General features: G+C 43.3%; 1 protein-coding gene across 1 annotated transcript; it reads right to left on the bottom strand.

The window, feature by feature from the left end:
• Positions 1-18620: 18620 nt before the first annotated feature.
• LOC124116192 lies at positions 18621-20300 on the bottom strand. The gene has a single exon (XM_046477445.2). It carries the CDS (start codon positions 20298-20300, stop codon positions 18621-18623), a length of 1680 nt encoding a protein of 559 aa, XP_046333401.2.
• Positions 20301-20590: the final 290 nt, after the last annotated feature.

The following is a 20590-nucleotide window of genomic DNA, read 5'->3' on the forward strand; positions in this document are numbered from 1 at the left end:
GGGTGGTCACACACAGTTGACAAACAAAATGTAGTGTTGTTTACTTTTTATCGATAATCATGTAGACATGTTTGAAAAAATCCAACATTCATTGATCAGAATCACCATTTGTTCAAATATCAAATAATACGTACATGACCTTTTGAGAATACATAAACATGAAAATTTATTCCTTTTTTACTTATGCAAATTGGCAAAAGGTAACTGCATGTCAAGTCTCGTCTTACCGATGGTGAAACTACTGTTTGAGAAAAAGTAGACGTAACAAAATAAGTTTACAAAACTGGAAAAGTTTATCTATAAATTTTCAGTTTATGAAAATATACACACTACAGTCATTGTTTACATGTGCATGGTACCCGTACTGAATTAACCAAGCATGCCAACAAGTTGATAAATACGTCAGTATGGATGGTACCAGGAGGGAAGAACATATAGAAGGATATGGGACTCACCTCCAAGGAAATTATTCTTGAACTTGAAATGAGTGCTCCACTTCAGACCACCATTGGTAGGACAGCGTGTAGACATGGGATTCCAGTCCAAAGATGGAATTGTGGGATGCAATGAGGGTGGTCATGGCTTTAATTGTGATCTTGGTAACACGAGGGACATTTTCCCAACAACAGTTTTCTTTTTCTTTTATATTTCAAATATAATTATTGCATGAGAATAGTAATTGCTTGTCTAATATATAATTTGTAACCACTTACAAAATAATACATTGCAATTATCTCTATAATTATCTTTCTTTGATAAATTCGGAAATTGCTCAAAATTAGGAATTTGGAGGGTCTTTTTCTCATTTTTAGAAAATGTATTGTGTTATCAGTCATCAAATGTTAATCACATTTTGCATTGTTTGTTGTCGCAAAGTTGAAACAAAAGTATGATTATTACCTAAACTTATTTTGTTATCAATAATGTCAGTTATTACCCAATGGTGACAGAAGAACAGGAATTCAAACTTTTTCTGAGAATGACCCACGTACGGTTTAATAATGTTTGTAATTTTTTGTTCAAATCCAATTTTCAAGTGTATACTTTCTTTTGCACGGCAGTACATTATTACACTCTGAGAAAACGCACAAATAGGGAGGTGCAAGGCCGTGTACAGTGAGCGATGTTACAAGGAGAATTATCACAGCTGTACAGGCGACTGTCAATCGAGTCAAGACAAACCAGTAGTTCATAGTGTAGCTGCAATAAAATGTCCAAGTCTTGTGCTGGAATTCGAACCACGGAACTTCTAATCTAAAGGTCGGACGCTTAGTCCACATAACCAAAGAGGTTAGCCCCATCACCAAACGATCAAGGTAAGGATGTCATCTGCTGCCTGTCTACTACTATCGATGAGAGGCACGTCCCGCACCGCGCCATGTTGTATTCTCCCCCGTCAACACGAGGCACGTCTCACTCCATGTCATGCTATATACTACCCTGTCAACACGAGGCACGTCCACGCCATGCTGTACACTCCCCCGTCAACACGAGGCACGTCTCACTCCACGCCATGCTGTACACTCCCCCGTCAACACGAGGCACGTCTCACTCCACGCCATGCTGTACACTCCCCCGTCAACACGAGGCACGTCTCACTCCACGCCATGCTGTACACTCCCCCGTCAACACGAGGCACGTCTCGCTCCACGCCATGCTGTACTCTCCCCCGTCAACACGAGGCACGTCTCACTCCACGCCATGCTGTACTCTCCCCCGTCAACACGAGGCACGTCTCACTCCACGTCATGCTGTATACTACCCTGTCAACACGAGGCACGTCTCACTCCACGCCATGCTGTACACTTCCCCGTCAATACGAGGCACGTCTCACTCCACGCCATGCTGTACTCTCCCCCGTCAACACGAGGTACGTCTCACTCCACGCCATGCTGTACACTGCCCCGTCAACACGAGGCACGTCTCACTCCACGCAAGCTGTACACTCCCCCGTCAACACGAGGCACGTCTCACTCCACGCCATGCTGTACTCTCCCCCGTCAACACGAGGCACGTCTCACTCCACGTCATGCTGTATACTACCCTGTCAACACGAGGCACGTCTCACTCCACGCCATGCTGTACACTTCCCCGTCAATACGAGGCACGTCTCACTCCACGCCATGCTGTACTCTCCCCCGTCAACACGAGGTACGTCTCACTCCACGCCATGCTGTACACTGCCCCGTCAACACGAGGCACGTCTCACTCCACGTCATGCTGTACACTCCCCGTCAACACGAGGCACGTCTCACTCCACGTCATGCTGTATACTACCCTGTCAACACGAGGCACGTCTCACTCCACGCCATGCTGTACACTCCCCCGTCAACACGAGGCACGTCTCACTCCACGTCATGCTGTACACTCCCCGTCAACACGAGGCACGTCTCATTCCACGTCATGCTGTATACTACCCTGTCAACACGAGGCACGTCCACGCCATGCTGTATACTCACATGTCAACACGAGGCCAGTCCACGCCATGCTGTATACTCCTCCGTCAACACGACGGAATTCCGGGCCTCATAGTAGGCAAGGTATACTGAAAGTATTTCGCTCGCTCGTTCCTCATTGTAGTCGGCAGTATACAGCCATTAGTATACACATATAGAATATACAAGTATACAGCATACAAGCATAGAATATACAAGTATATAACCCATAGGGTTAGAAATGACCGAGGTCATAAAACTCGTGTGTGCATTACTGCAAATATCACCTCACACCTCACACCTCACACGCACCAGTGTACTGTTTACGTCAGTGTTGACCGCATTCGAATCTTATTGTGACGTACTCGGAATGACGTCACACTAGAACAGACGTCATAGCTAGAGATTGTGGACATCATTCAACAATTCTGTTTTTCTTAGACGGCGGTAGTGATCAGTGTATATTTTTTTCAAAAGGAGAGCCCAAAAGGATTACGATAATGGGTAATAAGGAAATTATTACACTCGCATGTGTGTCATACTGATTATAGGAAACTCGTCCATTATGTTGCTCTCCCATATAAGAAATAAACGACTCGTGGTCGATCTCTATCGTACAATAAAACACTGCAAAGTAGAATAAACCACTCGGAGCTACAGTGTTTTATTTCTGTCTTGATATTTTTGTATAGGAAACTCGTGTAATGATTTCATACGTTACCCTCGATCTCGCACTGGAATGATTTCTGACACTCGTTTTGTACAATCAGCATGACACAAAATTTAATGCCCGTAAAATAATCTGGAGAGGATTTACAAGTATAGAGTATACACGCATAGATAATACAAGTGTGGAATTTTCAAGGAAAGAGTATACAAGTATAGTGCATACAAATATAGAGTATACAAGTGTAAAGTACACATGTGTTGAGTATACAAGGATAGAGAATACAAGTATAGATTATACACGTATGGAATCTTCAAGTAAAGAATATACATATATAGACTACATACGTATAGAGTATACAAGCATAGAGTATACAAGTATAGAGTATAGAATATACAAGTAGAGAGGACACACGTATATTGTATACAAGTATATAGTATATGCGCATAGAATATACAAGCGTAGAGTATTACAAGCACAGGGTATACAGGCATAGAGGATACAAATGTACAATACACAAGTATTGTGTATTCAAGAATACAGTACACAGGAAATGAATATACATGCATAGAGTATGTTTTGTTTGTTTGTTTAACGCCGCACTCAGCGGAGCGCACACAGACGGAGGTCTGTAAATAATCGAGTCTGAACCAGACAATGCAGTGATTGTTATCATGAGCATCGACGTACGCAATTGAGATTGGATAACATGCATCAACCAAGTCAGCAAGCTTGACCACCCGATCTTGTTAGTCGCCTCTTACGATGAGCATAATCGCCTTTTACGGCAAGCATGGGTTGCTGAAGACCTATTCTCACCAGTGTCTTCACGGGCCAACAGAGTATGCAAGCATAGAGTATACAAGCATAAAGTATACAAGTACTAGTATATAAGATAGCTACTCCATAAATCGCAAAGAACAATGAAGAACGAATCGTGGCTTATTTCACGATAAAACATTAATCTATCATGACGTCATTTCTGGTGAATCGAATATTCGCTCGCAACTTGATGACGTCGTATATTGGACAGCGTTGTTTTTGAGAGGGGAGTGTTCCCCATAGTTTTAGCTGGGCAACGCTTATGAGACCGAACGATCGCATCCAAAAGTGGGAGAGAAATGACAATTCACTTTGTCCCGCGGCCCGGAAAAAAATGAATTCGGAGAAAAGGTACAGATAATCGACGTGAGAATTGTGAGACTATGTGGGAAATACCAAACTTAACTCACCTGTTCATAAAATGGACTTGTCCTACATTGCCGAGGTCGGATTCTATTCAGAGAATCAACAATATTGAAATACGGGTAAATAGTTTTTAAAGCTTATACATTTTATCATCATCCTTAAAGAGGTTGTACATTATGTTGATATCTCATATAAGAAATAAACGAATCGTGGTCGTTCTCTATCGTACAATAAAACACTGCAGGGGGAATAAACCACCCGGGGCTGCAGTGTTTTATTTCTCATTATAGGAAACTATTACCCTCGATCTCGCGCTGAAAATACAAGATTTCTGACACTCGTTTCGTACAATCAGCATGACACATATGCTTGTATAATAATCTAAGGAGTATATACAAGTATAGAGTATACGTATACGTTGTCTATCGTAATATAACACACTGAAGGGAGAATAAACCCTTCAGATACTCTCAAGAAGGACTGGAACGTGAGGCAAAGGATGCAGACTACCTTCAGCTTACAGTGGGGTGCCGCTGCCAGATGGTTCTTCAGTTCCTTGTTCGTGCCAAAAGACTGCCACATGTTCCTATTCTGCACCATCTTCAACGGTTGCTCAGGGGACCTTCTCACAAGGTACGTGACATGATCTGTCCTTTCTCGATGAGATAGGGTCCTTTCCAACTAGTCTTGACCTGGGCTTCTGACAGACCCCACGTTTCTGCACTGGGTTGTGGAGCCATGCAGCTTGCCCCTCCTTAAAACTTGTCCCCTTGGTCTTGAGATCATTTTTCTTTTTCTGATATTCTGTTGCCTGTTCCAATGTTCTTCTACCAGCTTCATGAGCTCGTTTCAGCCTACCTTCAAATGTTAAAGGATAGGTTTCAACATCAGCCTAATACCGAAGCTCTGGCCTCCCAATGACTGCTTGCATGGGTAGAACTATCTCCTTCCTGAAGCCCATTTTGTTGGGTGTGCGCCCAGTACTGGCATGCATTGAAGCTCTGTGGGCCATCATTACCTGAGGCAAGTACTCGTCCCACTGCTTCTGATCCTCCTCACAAATACATTGTGAGCATCTGAGCAAGATTTTGTTAAACCTTTCAACACCTCCATTTGATTGTAGCCTGTTGCTAATTGTCCTGATCTTGTGGATCTGTAAAAAGTTGCAGATGTCTTTGAAAAGCTTTGACTCAAATGTAGAGCCTTGGTCAGTATGTATCTGCATATAGGCACACCAAACCTACAGGTGAACACATCCACAAAAGCTTTAGCGACTGTGATAGCTTCCTGGTTTGGGATAGCAACAGCTTCAGTCCACTAAGCGAAACATTCACTTAAAACAAGGATGGAATGATGTCCTGACTTTGTCAGGGGGAGAAGTCCTAAGATGTTCATAGAAACTCACTCCATAGACTCTCCAACTGTGAATTCCACGAAACGGGACTTAAGGAGTCCCCTTGGTTGTTTCCTTGCTGTGCAGCAGTCACAGGTTTGACAGTAATTCTCCACCTCACATTTGAGGCCAAACCAGTAGAAAGAGAACTTGACTTTCTCCAGAGTTTTCTTTCTGCACAAGTGTGGACTGGATGGAATGTCATGTAGTACTTCAAAATGTCATCTTTAAGGCTCTGAGGAACAATCATCTGCAGCCTGGATTCATCATCCTCAATCCATATGCGATAAAGCACTCCAAAGTAAACATTCAGCTGATCCCAATGTTGAATTCGCCAAGGCATCAGGGCAATATTTGTTCTTGTTAGAGGTTTTGCATCCTTTAAGGTGACGTCATTCAGCTGGCGATAATCTACGCAGGAGCGCATATATCCATCTTTTTTTCGTACTAGGACAAAAGAGGATGCCCAGGCGCCTGTTGAAGGTTCAATAACTCCCCGTTCAAGCATCTTCTGCATCTCTTCTTTTTCAATTTCCCTTTTCCCGAAAAGTTGCCGTCTTGGAGGTTGTTTAATGGGATAGGCTTTTCCTGTGCTAATGCGAAGGTCAGCCAATGAAGTTCTAAAGACTTGTTTGCATCTTGCAATAAGAACTGTCAAATCTTCACGCTCATCCATAGGGAGATGTAGGGAGCTTCTTTTTCAAAGGTCCTTGAGGTGTTCAGGCAAAGGGGTAGATTTTGAGCTTGAAATATCAGCATCAACATTGCAATGGACTGACGCACAACTGTCTTGTTCTTCCAGCTGAATGTACACTGACTCTTCATCAGGACTGAAGTTAAAGACATTGATTTTCTGACCTCTTTAGATGTATCTACTACACATTCGGGTACATGGACTCCAGGCGGAGTCATACCAGATGAAGCAAGTTTATTTGCGCTGGGTATCTTCAATGTTATCAAGGCTCCTGAATGAGGTGGAATAACTGTGGTCTCACTCACTTCAACACAAAAACTCATTTCAGCTTCGGATGAAATCCAACATCTTAAGGAAGAATCCCCTGAATTGAGCTTTAGACGTTTCTAGTCGATGGCACTCATATGCTTCAAGATGAAATCTTGACCCAGTATTGATTCCGGAATTACATCATACACAAAGATAGGACGTGTGTATATTTGTCCATCAGAAATAACGTCAATGTCCTTCAACTCTTTGATAATATTGTCATGGTTGAGCCACTGTCAACAAGAACGTTTGCTTCTACACCATATATGACACCCTGAATGTAGAATCCATTATCCAAACCCCCTTTAGAGTTCCCAGTCAGTCGAACTCGGATACCAGCATCTTCAGGCCTTGAATTCACCGTCTCCTGATGGACTACTGAGTCGACAGGATGACTTTTCCCTGCATCCCTGCAGATCCAGCATTCAAGGTGGACATCTGTTCTTGGCACCTTTTGTACATCGGGCAGTCCTTTATAGAATATTCCCTTGATTTGAAGATGAAATAAGTTCCCTGACTTTGAGGTCGATCATTTCTCTTCTCATATGTTAAGTTGCCCTGTTCAAGCTTCTCTAACCTTCCCATGATCCTGTTCAGCACATCACCCTGAAGATCTTCATTAGGCTTGGGTGCGTTCTCAAGTTTCCTGGAAGCAAGCCCTCCTTGATTTCTATTCCCTACTGCCCTGACTTGTCTCTTCTCCAGGGTTACCAACCAATGCCTCGAACACCTCCACCGCTCCTGAAAGATTCCTACTTCCTCTTGTGTAGCTTCCTGTGCCTTCTGTCCAAGTCAATGTATACCCTTTAGACCATCTGTTTAAGGTCATCGGTAAAAACTGACGCTGCATTCTGTCCATGTCTGACTTCTAGCCTTGAAAGCCATGAGCTCTGTTGACTCCCACTCCCAAACTTCGTAACTAGCTTATGCAGTGACCTCTTCTCATGTGGGGCCAGTCCCATGTAGAACGTCCTAGCCCCTTTAGGTTGGCAGCAAGAACCGAGAGTTGCTTGTCCATAGGCCAGCCACCTAGCACATTTTTTGAAGTGTGACAGGTGATCCTCCCAGTCTTTCGTCCCATCATAGAAATCTGGTCTGAACGTGATGGGTACTCATGGTTACATCATATATGTGGTGTATTCTGACGTCACCATTGCATCAGCTTGGCTCTTCATCAAGTGATTCAGCCTCTTCATACACTTCATCAAGTGTCCTCCATCCTTCTGTTACTGTAGTTTTTTAGTGAATAAATATAATTTTTAATACATGTGGGTATAACATTGCTTTCACATGGGTAACGCAATACTTTCTCATAAGTAGAGCCCCCTGAGGTTTTAGGTTTATTGTGTATGGACCAGTGTCAGGGCAAAATGTTATAGTTATCTACTTTCACAACGTAAAATCACTGAACTAAGAGCAAGGGGAACCATCTCAGGAGGTAATTTGGAACAAAAAATCCCCCTAACAGCAATCCATGCATGCATCCTTCATCTACCTGGCTGATCCCTTTCCCCCTAACATATCCATGCATGCATGCACCCCTTCACCTGCCTTGCAGTCCCCCTGACATATTCATCCATGCATATACCCCTTCATCTACCTGGCTGACCCCTTTCCCCCTAACATATCCATGCATGCATGCACCCCTTCACCTGCCTTGCAGTCCCCCTGACATATTCATCCATGCATATACCCCTTCATCTACCTGGCTGACCCCTTTCCCCCTAACATATCTATGCATGCATGCATGCCATGCACCCTTTCATCTAACTGGCTGAAACCTTTCCCCCAACACATCCTTCCATGCATGCACCCCTTCACCTGCCTCGCAGTCCCAATGACATATCCATCCATGCTGTACCCCTTCATCTACCTGACCCCTTTCCCCCAACACATCCATCCATGCCTGCATCCCTTCATCTACCTGGCTGACCCCTTTCCCCTGACATATCCATCCATGCCTGCATCCCTTCATGCACCTGACTGACCCCTTTCCCCTAACATATCCATCCATGCATGCACCCCTTCACCTGCCTCGCAGTCCCAATGACATATCCATCCATGCCTGCATCCCTTCATTCACCTGACTGACCCCTTTCCCCTAACATATCCATGCATGCATGCACCTCTTCACCTGCCTTGCTGTCCCCCTGACATATTCATCCATGCTGTACCCCTTCATCTACCTGACCCCTTTCCCCCTGACATATCCATCCATGCATGCATCCCTTCATCTACCTGGCTGTCCCCTTTCCCCTGACATATCCATGCATGCATGCACCCCTTCACCTGCCTTGCAGTCCCCCTGACATATCCATGCATGCCATGCACCCCTTCATCCACCTGACCCCTTTCCCCTAACCTATCCATCCATGCATGCATCCCGTCATCCACCTGAATGATCCCTTTCCCTGACATATCCATCCATGCATGCATCCCTTCATCCACCTGACTGACCCCTTTCCCTGACATATCCGTCCATGCATGCATCCCTTCATCCACCTGGATGTCCCTTTCCCCCTGACATATCCATCCATGCATGCATCCCTTCATCAACCTGGATGTCCCCTTTCACCCTGACATATCCATCCATGCATGCATCCCTTTATCTATCTGGCTGACTCCTTTCCCCTGACATATCCATCCATGCATGCATCCCGTCATCCACCTGGCTGACCCCTTTCCCCTGACATATCCATCCATGCATGCAACCCGTCATGTACCTGGAACTCCCCTTTCCCCTGACAGTTTTCTGAAGCCACCCTGAAAAACCCGCTCATGGTTGTCGTCATAGCGCTTTCCATGAAGTAATTCTTTCAGTTTAGGAAACAGGTGGAAATCACTTGGTGATTATGTCTGGCGTTTATGGAGGCTGAGAAAGCCCTTCGAACCCACATTGTCGCACAGCAGCCTTTACAAGTCGTGAGGTGTGAGAAGAGGCATTGTCATGAAATAGTAGAACTCCTGCAGTAAGCATTCCTTGCTGCTTTTCTTTGATATAATCTCTCAGGCGATGAAGCAAATCAGCATAGTAGGCACCGGTATTCGTCTTTTGCCTTTCTAAGTAATCAACAAGGATCACACACTTTGCATTCAAGAATACAATGTCCGTAACTTTCTTTACTGATCTTGAAGACTTGAACGTCATTGGTGCCGGAACAGTGAAATGGTGCCATTCCTTTGATTGTCGTTTTGACACGGGATTATAGTGATAGACCCATGTTTCATCACCTGTTACTTATCTCTTTTTGTATTTGACGAACCTCCTCAATAAGCTTTAAATTTTGTCTGGCAATATCGGTTCTTTTTTCCTTAAGATCAGAATCAAGAAACGTTGGCACCCAAAGAGCAGATATCTTATTCATCTGTTAATGTTCATGAATAACAGTTTCAAAGGATCAATGGCATAGGCGTGTGGTTCGGGAAAGGTAATATGTCTTCCGTCACTGGTTTATGTGAAGCAGCATGGACCCAGACCCTCCCGGATCGTTGCTTATGCCATCGACCACTGGTTTGTCCAGGCTCAACTATACGGCATATTATCATCTATCCACGACTTGGGAACAGGAGACTGACCGGGAATCTTCAAAGGGATTCGGTGGCCGGTGAAAACTCTTCATTGATCACTCTTTGTTGATTGCATGTATAACACTGGTACGCAATTGTTAACGTAACGTACATATATATACCCAGCACACCAGCTGCTTCTGTTGTGACGTTTGCCAGATATGCCTTGAATACTACCTACCGGGGTTGGGTTTTCGGCACGACAGCCAACAGGATGACGATGTCTGATCTAGAGTTGAATAGGTTTAGGAACTACGACTTTGACCGCGGAAGCAAGTGTTGTGTTTCGGCATGACGCATGTTCAGATACAAATGGACGAAATCTTTACCAGAATGACAGGCAATGTGCTGATGACACCGTTGGTGAGTGATGATCACTTTGTGCAGCAAGGGAGGCTATCAGCCCAAAAGGCATGGAGCTCAGCGACGACGTCAAGCATGCAGCGGCGGACGAGAAAGTGCGCTTCACAATGTGCGCCAGACACTGGGTGAGGCGACGCTTCACTCAGTGTGTGCTCGGTCACCACACGTGTGCGAAGAGAGGCTCATGGGAAAGGTCTAGCGTGGATGAGTTGCCCACTAAAACAGCCACATCTGGGAAATGAAGAAGAACTCTTGAAATTGTTGTGAAAATTATTATTTTCGTTTCAAAACTTCCATGTTTATTATTTATGGGGACACCAGAGGTAAAGCTAAACTGTGTCGAATATTTGAACATGAACTAATTATCGAAGCTGACATTACTATAAGATGTTGGTGTACAAATAATACAGGAACATGGTGAAAAGTCATCATTGCCTGCTCATTGTCGATATGTTGGAAATACTATACTTGGGCATATAAAGCACCTGCACATTAAAGAAGGGTAAAAGAACATATTGAAGTCAAACTGAGTAGAAAAAGAAATTATGCCTGGGTTGATTTTATGTTTGATTTTCAATTGAAAATATTTTATATTAGCGATATTGTATCCAAACAATGAACTACACTGGAGCTTATACAGCACCCAAAGAATGATTCTACATAGTATTATTTTTCAAAATATGATTTGATTTAAAACGTTTAATTTAAATTTTTTTTCGCATAATACACAACTGCTGGTGGGTATCTTAGATACTTTATCTTTTTGTCGGTATAAATTTTCATTTCAAACAAATTCATTTCTTACCCCAGACTTCATTGAACCAATTTGTTTACAAACATTTACCTAGCCACATATTATGTTATACAAACTGTCGCAGGAATGAGGAATTTAACCACTTTTCGGGGGCACGGATGGCCCAAGCGTTTACTGTCGATTCACTGTCAATTCACTGTGCAGAGTGGCGTCCCTTGGGCTTGCGAGACACCTATGATTGTGGACTCGAATCCCGCTTCACCCCTATTATGTTCCTGGGTTTTGTCAGCACCGTAGCCGTGAACGTGGGATTCATCAAAGCGGTAAACGTCTGCATCACTTCAACCTTTTCCTCCCACACTAAACTGACACGCCTTGATAAAACTGGAATACTGTTCAACTCACTCGTTGGCTCTTTCAATATTAATTTACATAAGAAACGCACTCGATATATAAGTACATGTACTTTCCTTTACCCCCAGTTTATGAACATACCGATGCCTTTCATTAAGAAATAATAATGTTTTCCATAATATTAAGAATAAACATTTTAATCCCAAACGACTTTACATTTACTTCCTGCCATACCTCGTATTTTCACTTCTTATATAACTCGATTTTCACCATTATGTCACCATACGAACTTTTGTAATGTCGCAAATCTACGTCAGATGGGGGTTTCAGGTCTGTAAATACATCCAGCTGTCCGAATTAATTCGTTGAACAAGCAATGTAATACACATACTAGACTGTACGTCTTCAGCCCTCATGTTCCTGACACGCATATCTCCACTGAACTGACTGTACTTCAATGTTGTCCCCCTACACCGAGCAGATTACGTTTGTTGCAAACTGTCTACAAGCGTTTACGATAATGTTATAGCACGGCCGTGTGTTCATACATACACCTCACAACACAGCAGGGGGCCTAGCTGAAGGACGCACCGCGGTTAGGTCAGTTGCGTCTCTACGGCGGGGCATTCATTATCCCCGTCATCTTCCTGAGGCAAGGGAGTTAACTGACTTTAAAAGTCAAGTTTCCACCCTTGCCGAACTAGGCTGGAATTTCTGAGCTCGACAGTAGGACAACCAGTGGCGATTACGAGTTTTGTCACTTCTGTGTCACTCCTATTGAAAGGTTTCCACCTCTCATATCACTTGCATTTGCTTCCAACAAAATGGCGCCGATCAGTCAAGACGATTTGATCGATAATCAAGATCTCTATTGTAATAATACGGGTCTTTCTTCACGAAGTGCATCAAATCACGTAAGCAGCTTGATACAAAACATGAAAAGATTTGGAATATATATGTTGACGCTAAATTGACGGTACACATGCTTTGCAAATCCTGCAGTCGACCGAAATCTGCACGGCAGTTTACAAACCAGATGTCGATTTCGCCACGCTATTTTTGTTGGACGATGCATAGACTCGTTAGTATAACTAACTAAAATATAACTCCATAATTCCAGCCTAGTTACACAATGATCATTAGTTTGTCAGGACCATACCCGTGTATGTGGGTTTCTCCAAAGTGTTAAACCTCTAAGACCCGCATCACTTCGGACTTTTCCCCCACATTAATCTGACACGCCTTGATAAAACTGGAATACTGTTCAACTCACTCGTTGGCTCTTTCAATATTAATTTACATAAGAAACGCACTCGATATATAAGTACATGTACTTTCCTTTACCCCCAGTTTATGAACATACCGATGCCTTTCATTAAGAAATAATAATGTTTTCCATAATATTAAGAATAAACATTTTAATCCCAAACGACTTTACATTTACTTCCTGCCATACCTCGTATTTTCACTTCTTATATAACTCGATTTTCACCATTATGTCACCATACGAACTTTTGTAATGTCGCAACTCTACGTCAGATGGGGGTTTCAGGTCTGTAAATACATCCAGCTGTCCGAATTAATTCGTTGAACAAGCAATGTAATACACATACTAGACTGTACGTCTTCAGCCCTCATGTTCCTGACACGCATATCTCCACTGAACTGACTGTACTTCAATGTTGTCCCCCTACACCGAGCAGATTACGTTTGTTGCAAACTGTCTACAAGCGTTTACGATAATGTTATAGCACGGCCGTGTGTTCATACATACACCTCACAACACAGCAGGGGGCCTAGCTGAAGGACGCACCGCGGTTAGGTCAGTTGCGTCTCTACGGCGGGGCATTCATTATCCCCGTCATCTTCCTGAGGCAAGGGAGTTAACTGACTTTAAAAGTCAAGTTTCCACCCTTGCCGAACTAGGCTGGAATTTCTGAGCTCGACAGTAGGACAACCAGTGGCGATTACGAGTTTTGTCACTTCTGTGTCACTCCTATTGAAAGGTTTCCACCTCTCATATCACTTGCATTTGCTTCCAACAAAATGGCGCCGATCAGTCAAGACGATTTGATCGATAATCAAGATCTCTATTGTAATAATACGGGTCTTTCTTCACGAAGTGCATCAAATCACGTAAGCAGCTTGATACAAAACATGAAAAGATTTGGAATATATATGTTGACGCTAAATTGACGGTACACATGCTTTGCAAATCCTGCAGTCGACCGAAATCTGCACGGCAGTTTACAAACCAGATGTCGATTTCGCCACGCTATTTTTGTTGGACGATGCATAGGCTCGTTAGTATAACTAACTAAAATATAACTCCATAATTCCAGCCTAGTTACACAATGATCATTAGTTTGTCAGGACCATACCCGTGTATGTGGGTTTCTCCAAAGTGTTAAACCTCTAAGACCCGCATCACTTCGGACTTTTCCCCCACATTAATCTGACACGCCGTGAGATAACTGGAATAGTGTCCAAAGCAGCCTAAAACACAACTCACTCACTATTTTACACGTATAATATGAAGGTACAACACTTAACGTAGGCTGTTGTTTTGAAGGGTTGAGGGGGGGTGGGGGGTGGGGTGGGGGGGGAGGGGGGGGGGGGGGGGTGGACATTGTTATCAATTATTAAGACCACCTGATCTACACACAATGACTGGTCAGTAGGTCATGTTCCCGGCGTGGTGGTCAATCGCAGACGCTGTGAATAGTTGATTCCATAACCCGTCTCAATCTTCGGATCTTTATGAGACATAGCGCTTCATGGGGTGTCTTTTACCGGATCTGTTGCCAATGGAGTGGAGATTTATACAACATGTTGGGACTAAATACCCGTGTAACTACGCACATTTACTTCTGTTATTTCTGTTTAAGGGCGTATGAAAGCATGGACTGCATCGTAAATTGTTTGAACATCTCTGTGGACATTGTTATCAATAAAGTTAAAGTATCCAGTTTCCAATCTTAAGATCTTTCATTTCCATGTATTGTCATGGACGAAGTGTTTTCCTTGTAGCGTGGAGTATTTTCCACTTAGCTAGATTATTTTGAAGTCGTGTTATAACGGTCTGTTCACAGCACAGAAACACTAATATCTCCTTGTGGGAGATTTTTGTAACCAAATTATATTTTTACAAGCTTTTATTATCTGAAGCTGTTTCTCGTTTAATTTCAATGAATTTCTTCTCCATGAAGGGTTTAATAACTATCTTATCAATCAGTACATTATCAGCAGCGATCAGAAACATGACTATGGCATCAGAAACATGACTATGCCATCAGAAACATGACCCTGACATCAGAAACATGACCCTGACATCAGAAACATGACCATGCCGTCAGAAACATGACCCTGCCATCAGAAACATAAACATGCCATCAGAAACATAAACATGCCATCAGAAACGTAAACATGCCATCAGAAACGTGACCATGTCATCAGAATCATGACCATGCCATCAGAAACATAAACATGCCATCAGAAACATGACCATGCCATCAGAAACATAAACATGCCATCAGAAACATAAACATGCCATCAGAAACATAAACATGCCATCAGAAACATGACCATGCCATCAGAAACATGATGGTGGGACTTGCATTAATTGAAACCTCTGACTGAGAAATCAGAGCAGAGAATGTATGCTCTGAGACGTAGTAAATCTAATTTTAAAGTGTGGATAACGAAGAAAGGATCGACTTATTGATAATCTTGTACATGACATATCATAATAAGCACCCTGGACGCATAGAAATTGACAAAGGGGCGCGATTACTAAAACCATATACGAGCGGTAGAGAACCCACTCCGTTAAAAAGTCAAACAACAACGTCTGATACGCAATAACGGCGTGGGGCGTGGTTTGTCTGGTCCAAATTAGATTATATACATACCGTCGTCATGTACCTGGAATATTGTTGAACAGATTTAAACAAGATCCCCACACTTTGGAAACAACCACGGAATAATAAATTCCCTGGTTTAATAGTTTTATGATAACAAGAATTCATCACACTCGTTTTGATATGTGCTTTATTGGTATTTGTCTCGCCACGGGCGCGACAATTCATGCCGCCAAGCCAATACTTGGTTGACATTTTCCATATTAAACCACAAGTAATGAATGGTGTATCTGTCCATGTCCAGGGTGATGAATGTGCCACGTAACCGGTGGGGAGGGAGGGGAGGGAGAGGTGGGGGGTGTTGGGGGATCTGAAGATACAACGCGTTCATGTCTTGCATTCTCCTTCAGTTTGTTTTGTTGGTTTCTTGTGTGCGAGGAGTTGGAATCGGGATATTGCGTAGGTATGATTAAATGATTGGTGATCTGAGAATTCCGAGTTCTGATCATGTTTAGTTGTGTCAGTCACCCCTTTCTGTCTAATTAAGCATGTCCTGTATAGGTACGTCGTCTTCAGATCAAGCCTGCTCTCACGAAGAAACTGCTTGCTGATACCGCTGGAACAGTTCAGTTGTAATGCCACCATCACCAGTAAATGTAAAAGTAAATTAGAATTATTGCTCTTACTTACATTGAATACTTGTTGAGACATGTGACGTACTTGCAGTGTATATGACTGTATCACATGTGACGTACTTGCTTCATTCATGAGTGCATCACATGTGTAGTACTTCCTTCATTCGGGACTGTGTCACATGTGACGTACTTGCTTCATTCATGACTGTATCACATGTGACGTACTTGCTTCATATATGACTGTATCACATGTGACGTACTTCCTTCATACATGAGTGCATCACATGTGTAGTACTTCCTTCATTCGGGACTGTGTCACATGTGACGTACTTGCTTCATTCATGAGTGCATCACATGTGTAGTACTTCCTTCATTCGGGACTGTGTCACATGTGACGTACTTGCTTCATTCATGACTGTATCACATGTGACATACTTGCTTCATATATGACTGTATCACATGTGACGTACTTGCTTCATTCATGACTGTATCACACGTGTTGTACTTGCTTCATTCATGACTGTATCACATGTGACGTACTTGCTTCATATATGACTGTATCACATGTGACGTACTTGCTTCATTCATGACTGTATCACACGTGTTGTACTTGCTTCATTCATGACTGTATCACATGTGACGTACTTGCTTCATATATGACTGTATCACATGTGACGTACTTCCTTCATACATGACTGTATCACATGTGACGTACTTGCTTCATTCATGGCTGTATCACATGTGACGTACTTGCTTCATACACGACTGTATCACATGTGACGTACTTGCTTCATTCATGACTGTATCACATTTGACGTACTTCCTTCATATTTCACTGTATCACATGTGACGTACTTGCTTCATTCGTGACTGTATCACACGTGTTGTACTTGCTTCATTCATGACTGTATCACATGTGACGTACTTGCTTCATATATGACTGTATCACATGTGACGTACTTGCTTCATTCGTAAATGTTTCACATGTGTCGTACTTGCTTCATTTATGACTGTATCACATGTGTCGTTCTTGCTTCATTTATGACTGTATCAGATGTGACGTACTTGCCTCAATTATGACTGTATCACATGTGACGTACTTGCTCCATTCATGACTGTATCACATGTGTCGTACTTGCTTCATATATGACTGTATCACAAGTGACGTACTTGCTTCATTCATGACTGTATCACATGTGACGTACTTGCTTCATATATGACTGTATCACAAGTGACGTACTTGCTTCATTCATGACTGTATCACATGTGACGTACTTGCTTCATTCGTAAACGTTTCACATGTGTCGTACTTGCTTCATTTATGACTGTATCACATGTGACGTGCTTGCTTCATTCATGACTGTATAACATGTGACGTACTTGCTTCATATTTCTCTGTATGACATGTGACGTGCTTGCTTCATTCGGAAATGTTTCACATGTGTCGTACTTGCTTCATATATGACTGTATCACATTGACGTACTTGCTTCATTAATGACTGTATCACATTGACGTACTTGCTTCATTCGTAAATATTTCACATGTGTCGTACTTGCCGCAGTCATGACTGTATCACATGTGCCGTACTTCCTTCATATTTCACTGTATCACATGAGACGTATTTGCTTCATTCGGAAATGTTTCACATATGACGTACTTGCTTCATATATGACTGTATCACAAGTGACGTACTTGCTTCATTCATGACTGTATCACATGTGACGTACTTGCTTCATTCGTAAACGTTTCACATGTGTCGTACTTGCTTCATTTATGACTGTATCACATGTGACGTGCTTGCTTCATTCATGACTGTATAACATGTGACGTACTTGCTTCATATTTCTCTGTATGACATGTGACGTGCTTGCTTCATTCGGAAATGTTTCACATGTGTCGTACTTGCTTCATATATGACTGTATCACATTGACGTACTTGCTTCATTCATGACTGTATCACATGTGACGTACTTGCTTCATTCGTAAATATTTCACATGTGTCGTACTTGCCGCAGTCATGACTGTATCACATGTGCCGTACTTCCTTCATATTTCACTGTATCACATGAGACGTATTTGCTTCATTCGGAAATGTTTCACATATGTCGTACTTGCTTCATTAATGACTGTATCACATGTGACGCGCTTGCTTCATTTATGACTGTATCACATGTGACGCGCTTGCTTCATTTATAACTGTATCACATGTGGCGTGCTTGCTTCAATCGTAAATATTTCAAATTTGTCGTACCTGCTTCATTCATGATTGTATCACATGTGACGAACTTGCTTCATATTTCACTGTATCACATGTGACGTGCTTGCTTCATTCGGAAATGTTTCACATGTTTCGTACTTGCTTCATTTATGACTGTATCACATGTGACGTATTTGCTTCATTCATGACTGTATCACATGTGACGTACTTGCTTCATTCATGACTTCTATCACATGTGACGTACTTGCTCCATTCATGACTGTATCACATGTGACATACTTGCTCCTCCTGGATGAGTGACATGTGGGGATGTTCCTCCTGGATGAGTGACATGTGGGGATGTTCCCCTGGATGAGTGACATGTGGGAATGTTCCACCTGGATGAGTGACATAAGGGGATGTTCCACCTGGATGAGTGACATGTGGGGATGTTCCACCTGGATGAGTGACATGTGGGGATGTTCCACCTGGATGATTGACATGTTTGGGATGTTCCTCCTGGATGAGTGACGTGTTTGGGATGTTCCTCCTGGATGAGTGACATGTGGGGATGTTCCACCTTGATGAGTAACATGTGGGGATGTTCCACCTGGATGAGAGACATGTGGGGATGTTCCACCTGTATGTTCCATCTGGATGAGTGACATATGGTGATGTTCCACCTGGATGAGTGACATGTGGGGATATTCCACCTGGATGAGTGACATATGGTGATGTTCCACCTGGATGAGTGACATATGGGGATGTTCCACCTGGATGAGTGACATGTGGGGATGTTCCATCTGGATCAGTGACATGTGGGGATGTTCCACCTGGATGAGTGACATATGGTGATGTTCCACCTGGATGAGTGACATATGGGGACGTTCCACCTTGATGAGTGACATGTTTGGGATGTTCCTCCTAGATGAGTGACATGTGGGGATGTTCCACCTAGATGAATGACATGTGGGGATGTTCCTCCTGGATGAGTGACATGTGGGGATGATCCTCTTGGATGAGTGACATGTGGGGATGTTCCCCAGGATGAATGACATGTGGGGATGTTCCACCTGGATGAGTACCATGTGGGGATGTTCCACCTGGATGAGTGACATGCTTGGATGTTCCTCCTGGATGAGTGACATGTTTGGGATGTTCCTCCTGGATGAGTGACATGTTTGGGATGTTCCTCCTGGATGAGTGACATTTGGGGATGTTCCACCTGGATGAGTGACATGTGGGGATGTTCCACCTGTATGTTCCATCTGGATGAGTGACATTTCGGGATGTTCCACCTGGATGAGTGACATATGGGGATATTCCACCTTGATGAGTGACATATGGGGATGTTCCACCTGGATGAGTGACATGTGGGGATATTCCACCTGGATGAGTGACATGTGGGGATGTTCCTCCTGGATGAGTGACATGTGGGGATGTTCCACCTGGATGAGTGACATGTGGGGATGTTCCACCTGGATGAGTGACATATGGGGATGTTCCACCTGGATGAGTGACATGTGGGGATGTTCCACCTGGATGAGTGACATGTGGGGATGTTCCACCTGGATGAGTGACATGTGGGGATGTTCATCCTGGATGAGTGACATGTGAAGATGTTCCACGTGGATGAGTGACATGTGGGGATGTTTCACCTGGATGAGTGACATGTGGGGATATTCCACCTGGATGAGTGACATGTGGGGATGTTCCTCCTGGATGAGTGACATGTGGGGATGTTCCACCTGGATGAGTGACATGTGGGGATGTTCCACCTTGATGAGTGACATGTGAAGATGTTCCACCTGGATGAGTGACATGTGGGGATGTTCCTCCTGGATGAGTGACATGTGGGGATGTTCCTCCTGGATGAGTGACATGTGAGCATGTTCAACCTCGATGAGTGATATGTGGGGATGTTCCACCTGGATGAGTGAAATGTGGGGATGTACTACCTTGATGAGTGACATGTGGGGATGTTTCACCCGGATATTCCGCCTGAATTAGAATCCCCCCTCGTCTGGCTATATGACGCCTATTTCCATTTTAACAACATCCCCCCTTCATCTGTCTCGTAGGATGAATACTTTTGTCGCCACCATCAAGATTCCTCATAGAAACGTTAATGGCCTATTGCTACAACTACATCACATTCTGGAGGTTCTAAATA

This window comes from Haliotis rufescens, unplaced genomic scaffold, assembly GCF_023055435.1.
Source record: "Haliotis rufescens isolate VD_foot unplaced genomic scaffold, xgHalRufe1.0.p SCAF_18, whole genome shotgun sequence".
Lineage (NCBI taxonomy): Eukaryota > Metazoa > Mollusca > Gastropoda > Lepetellida > Haliotidae > Haliotis > Haliotis rufescens.

Coding starts and splice junctions, on each gene's coding strand:
- LOC124116192 (XM_046477445.2), bottom strand. CDS start 20,300: ATGTCACTCATCCAGGAGGAACATCCCCACATGTCACTCATCCAGGAG.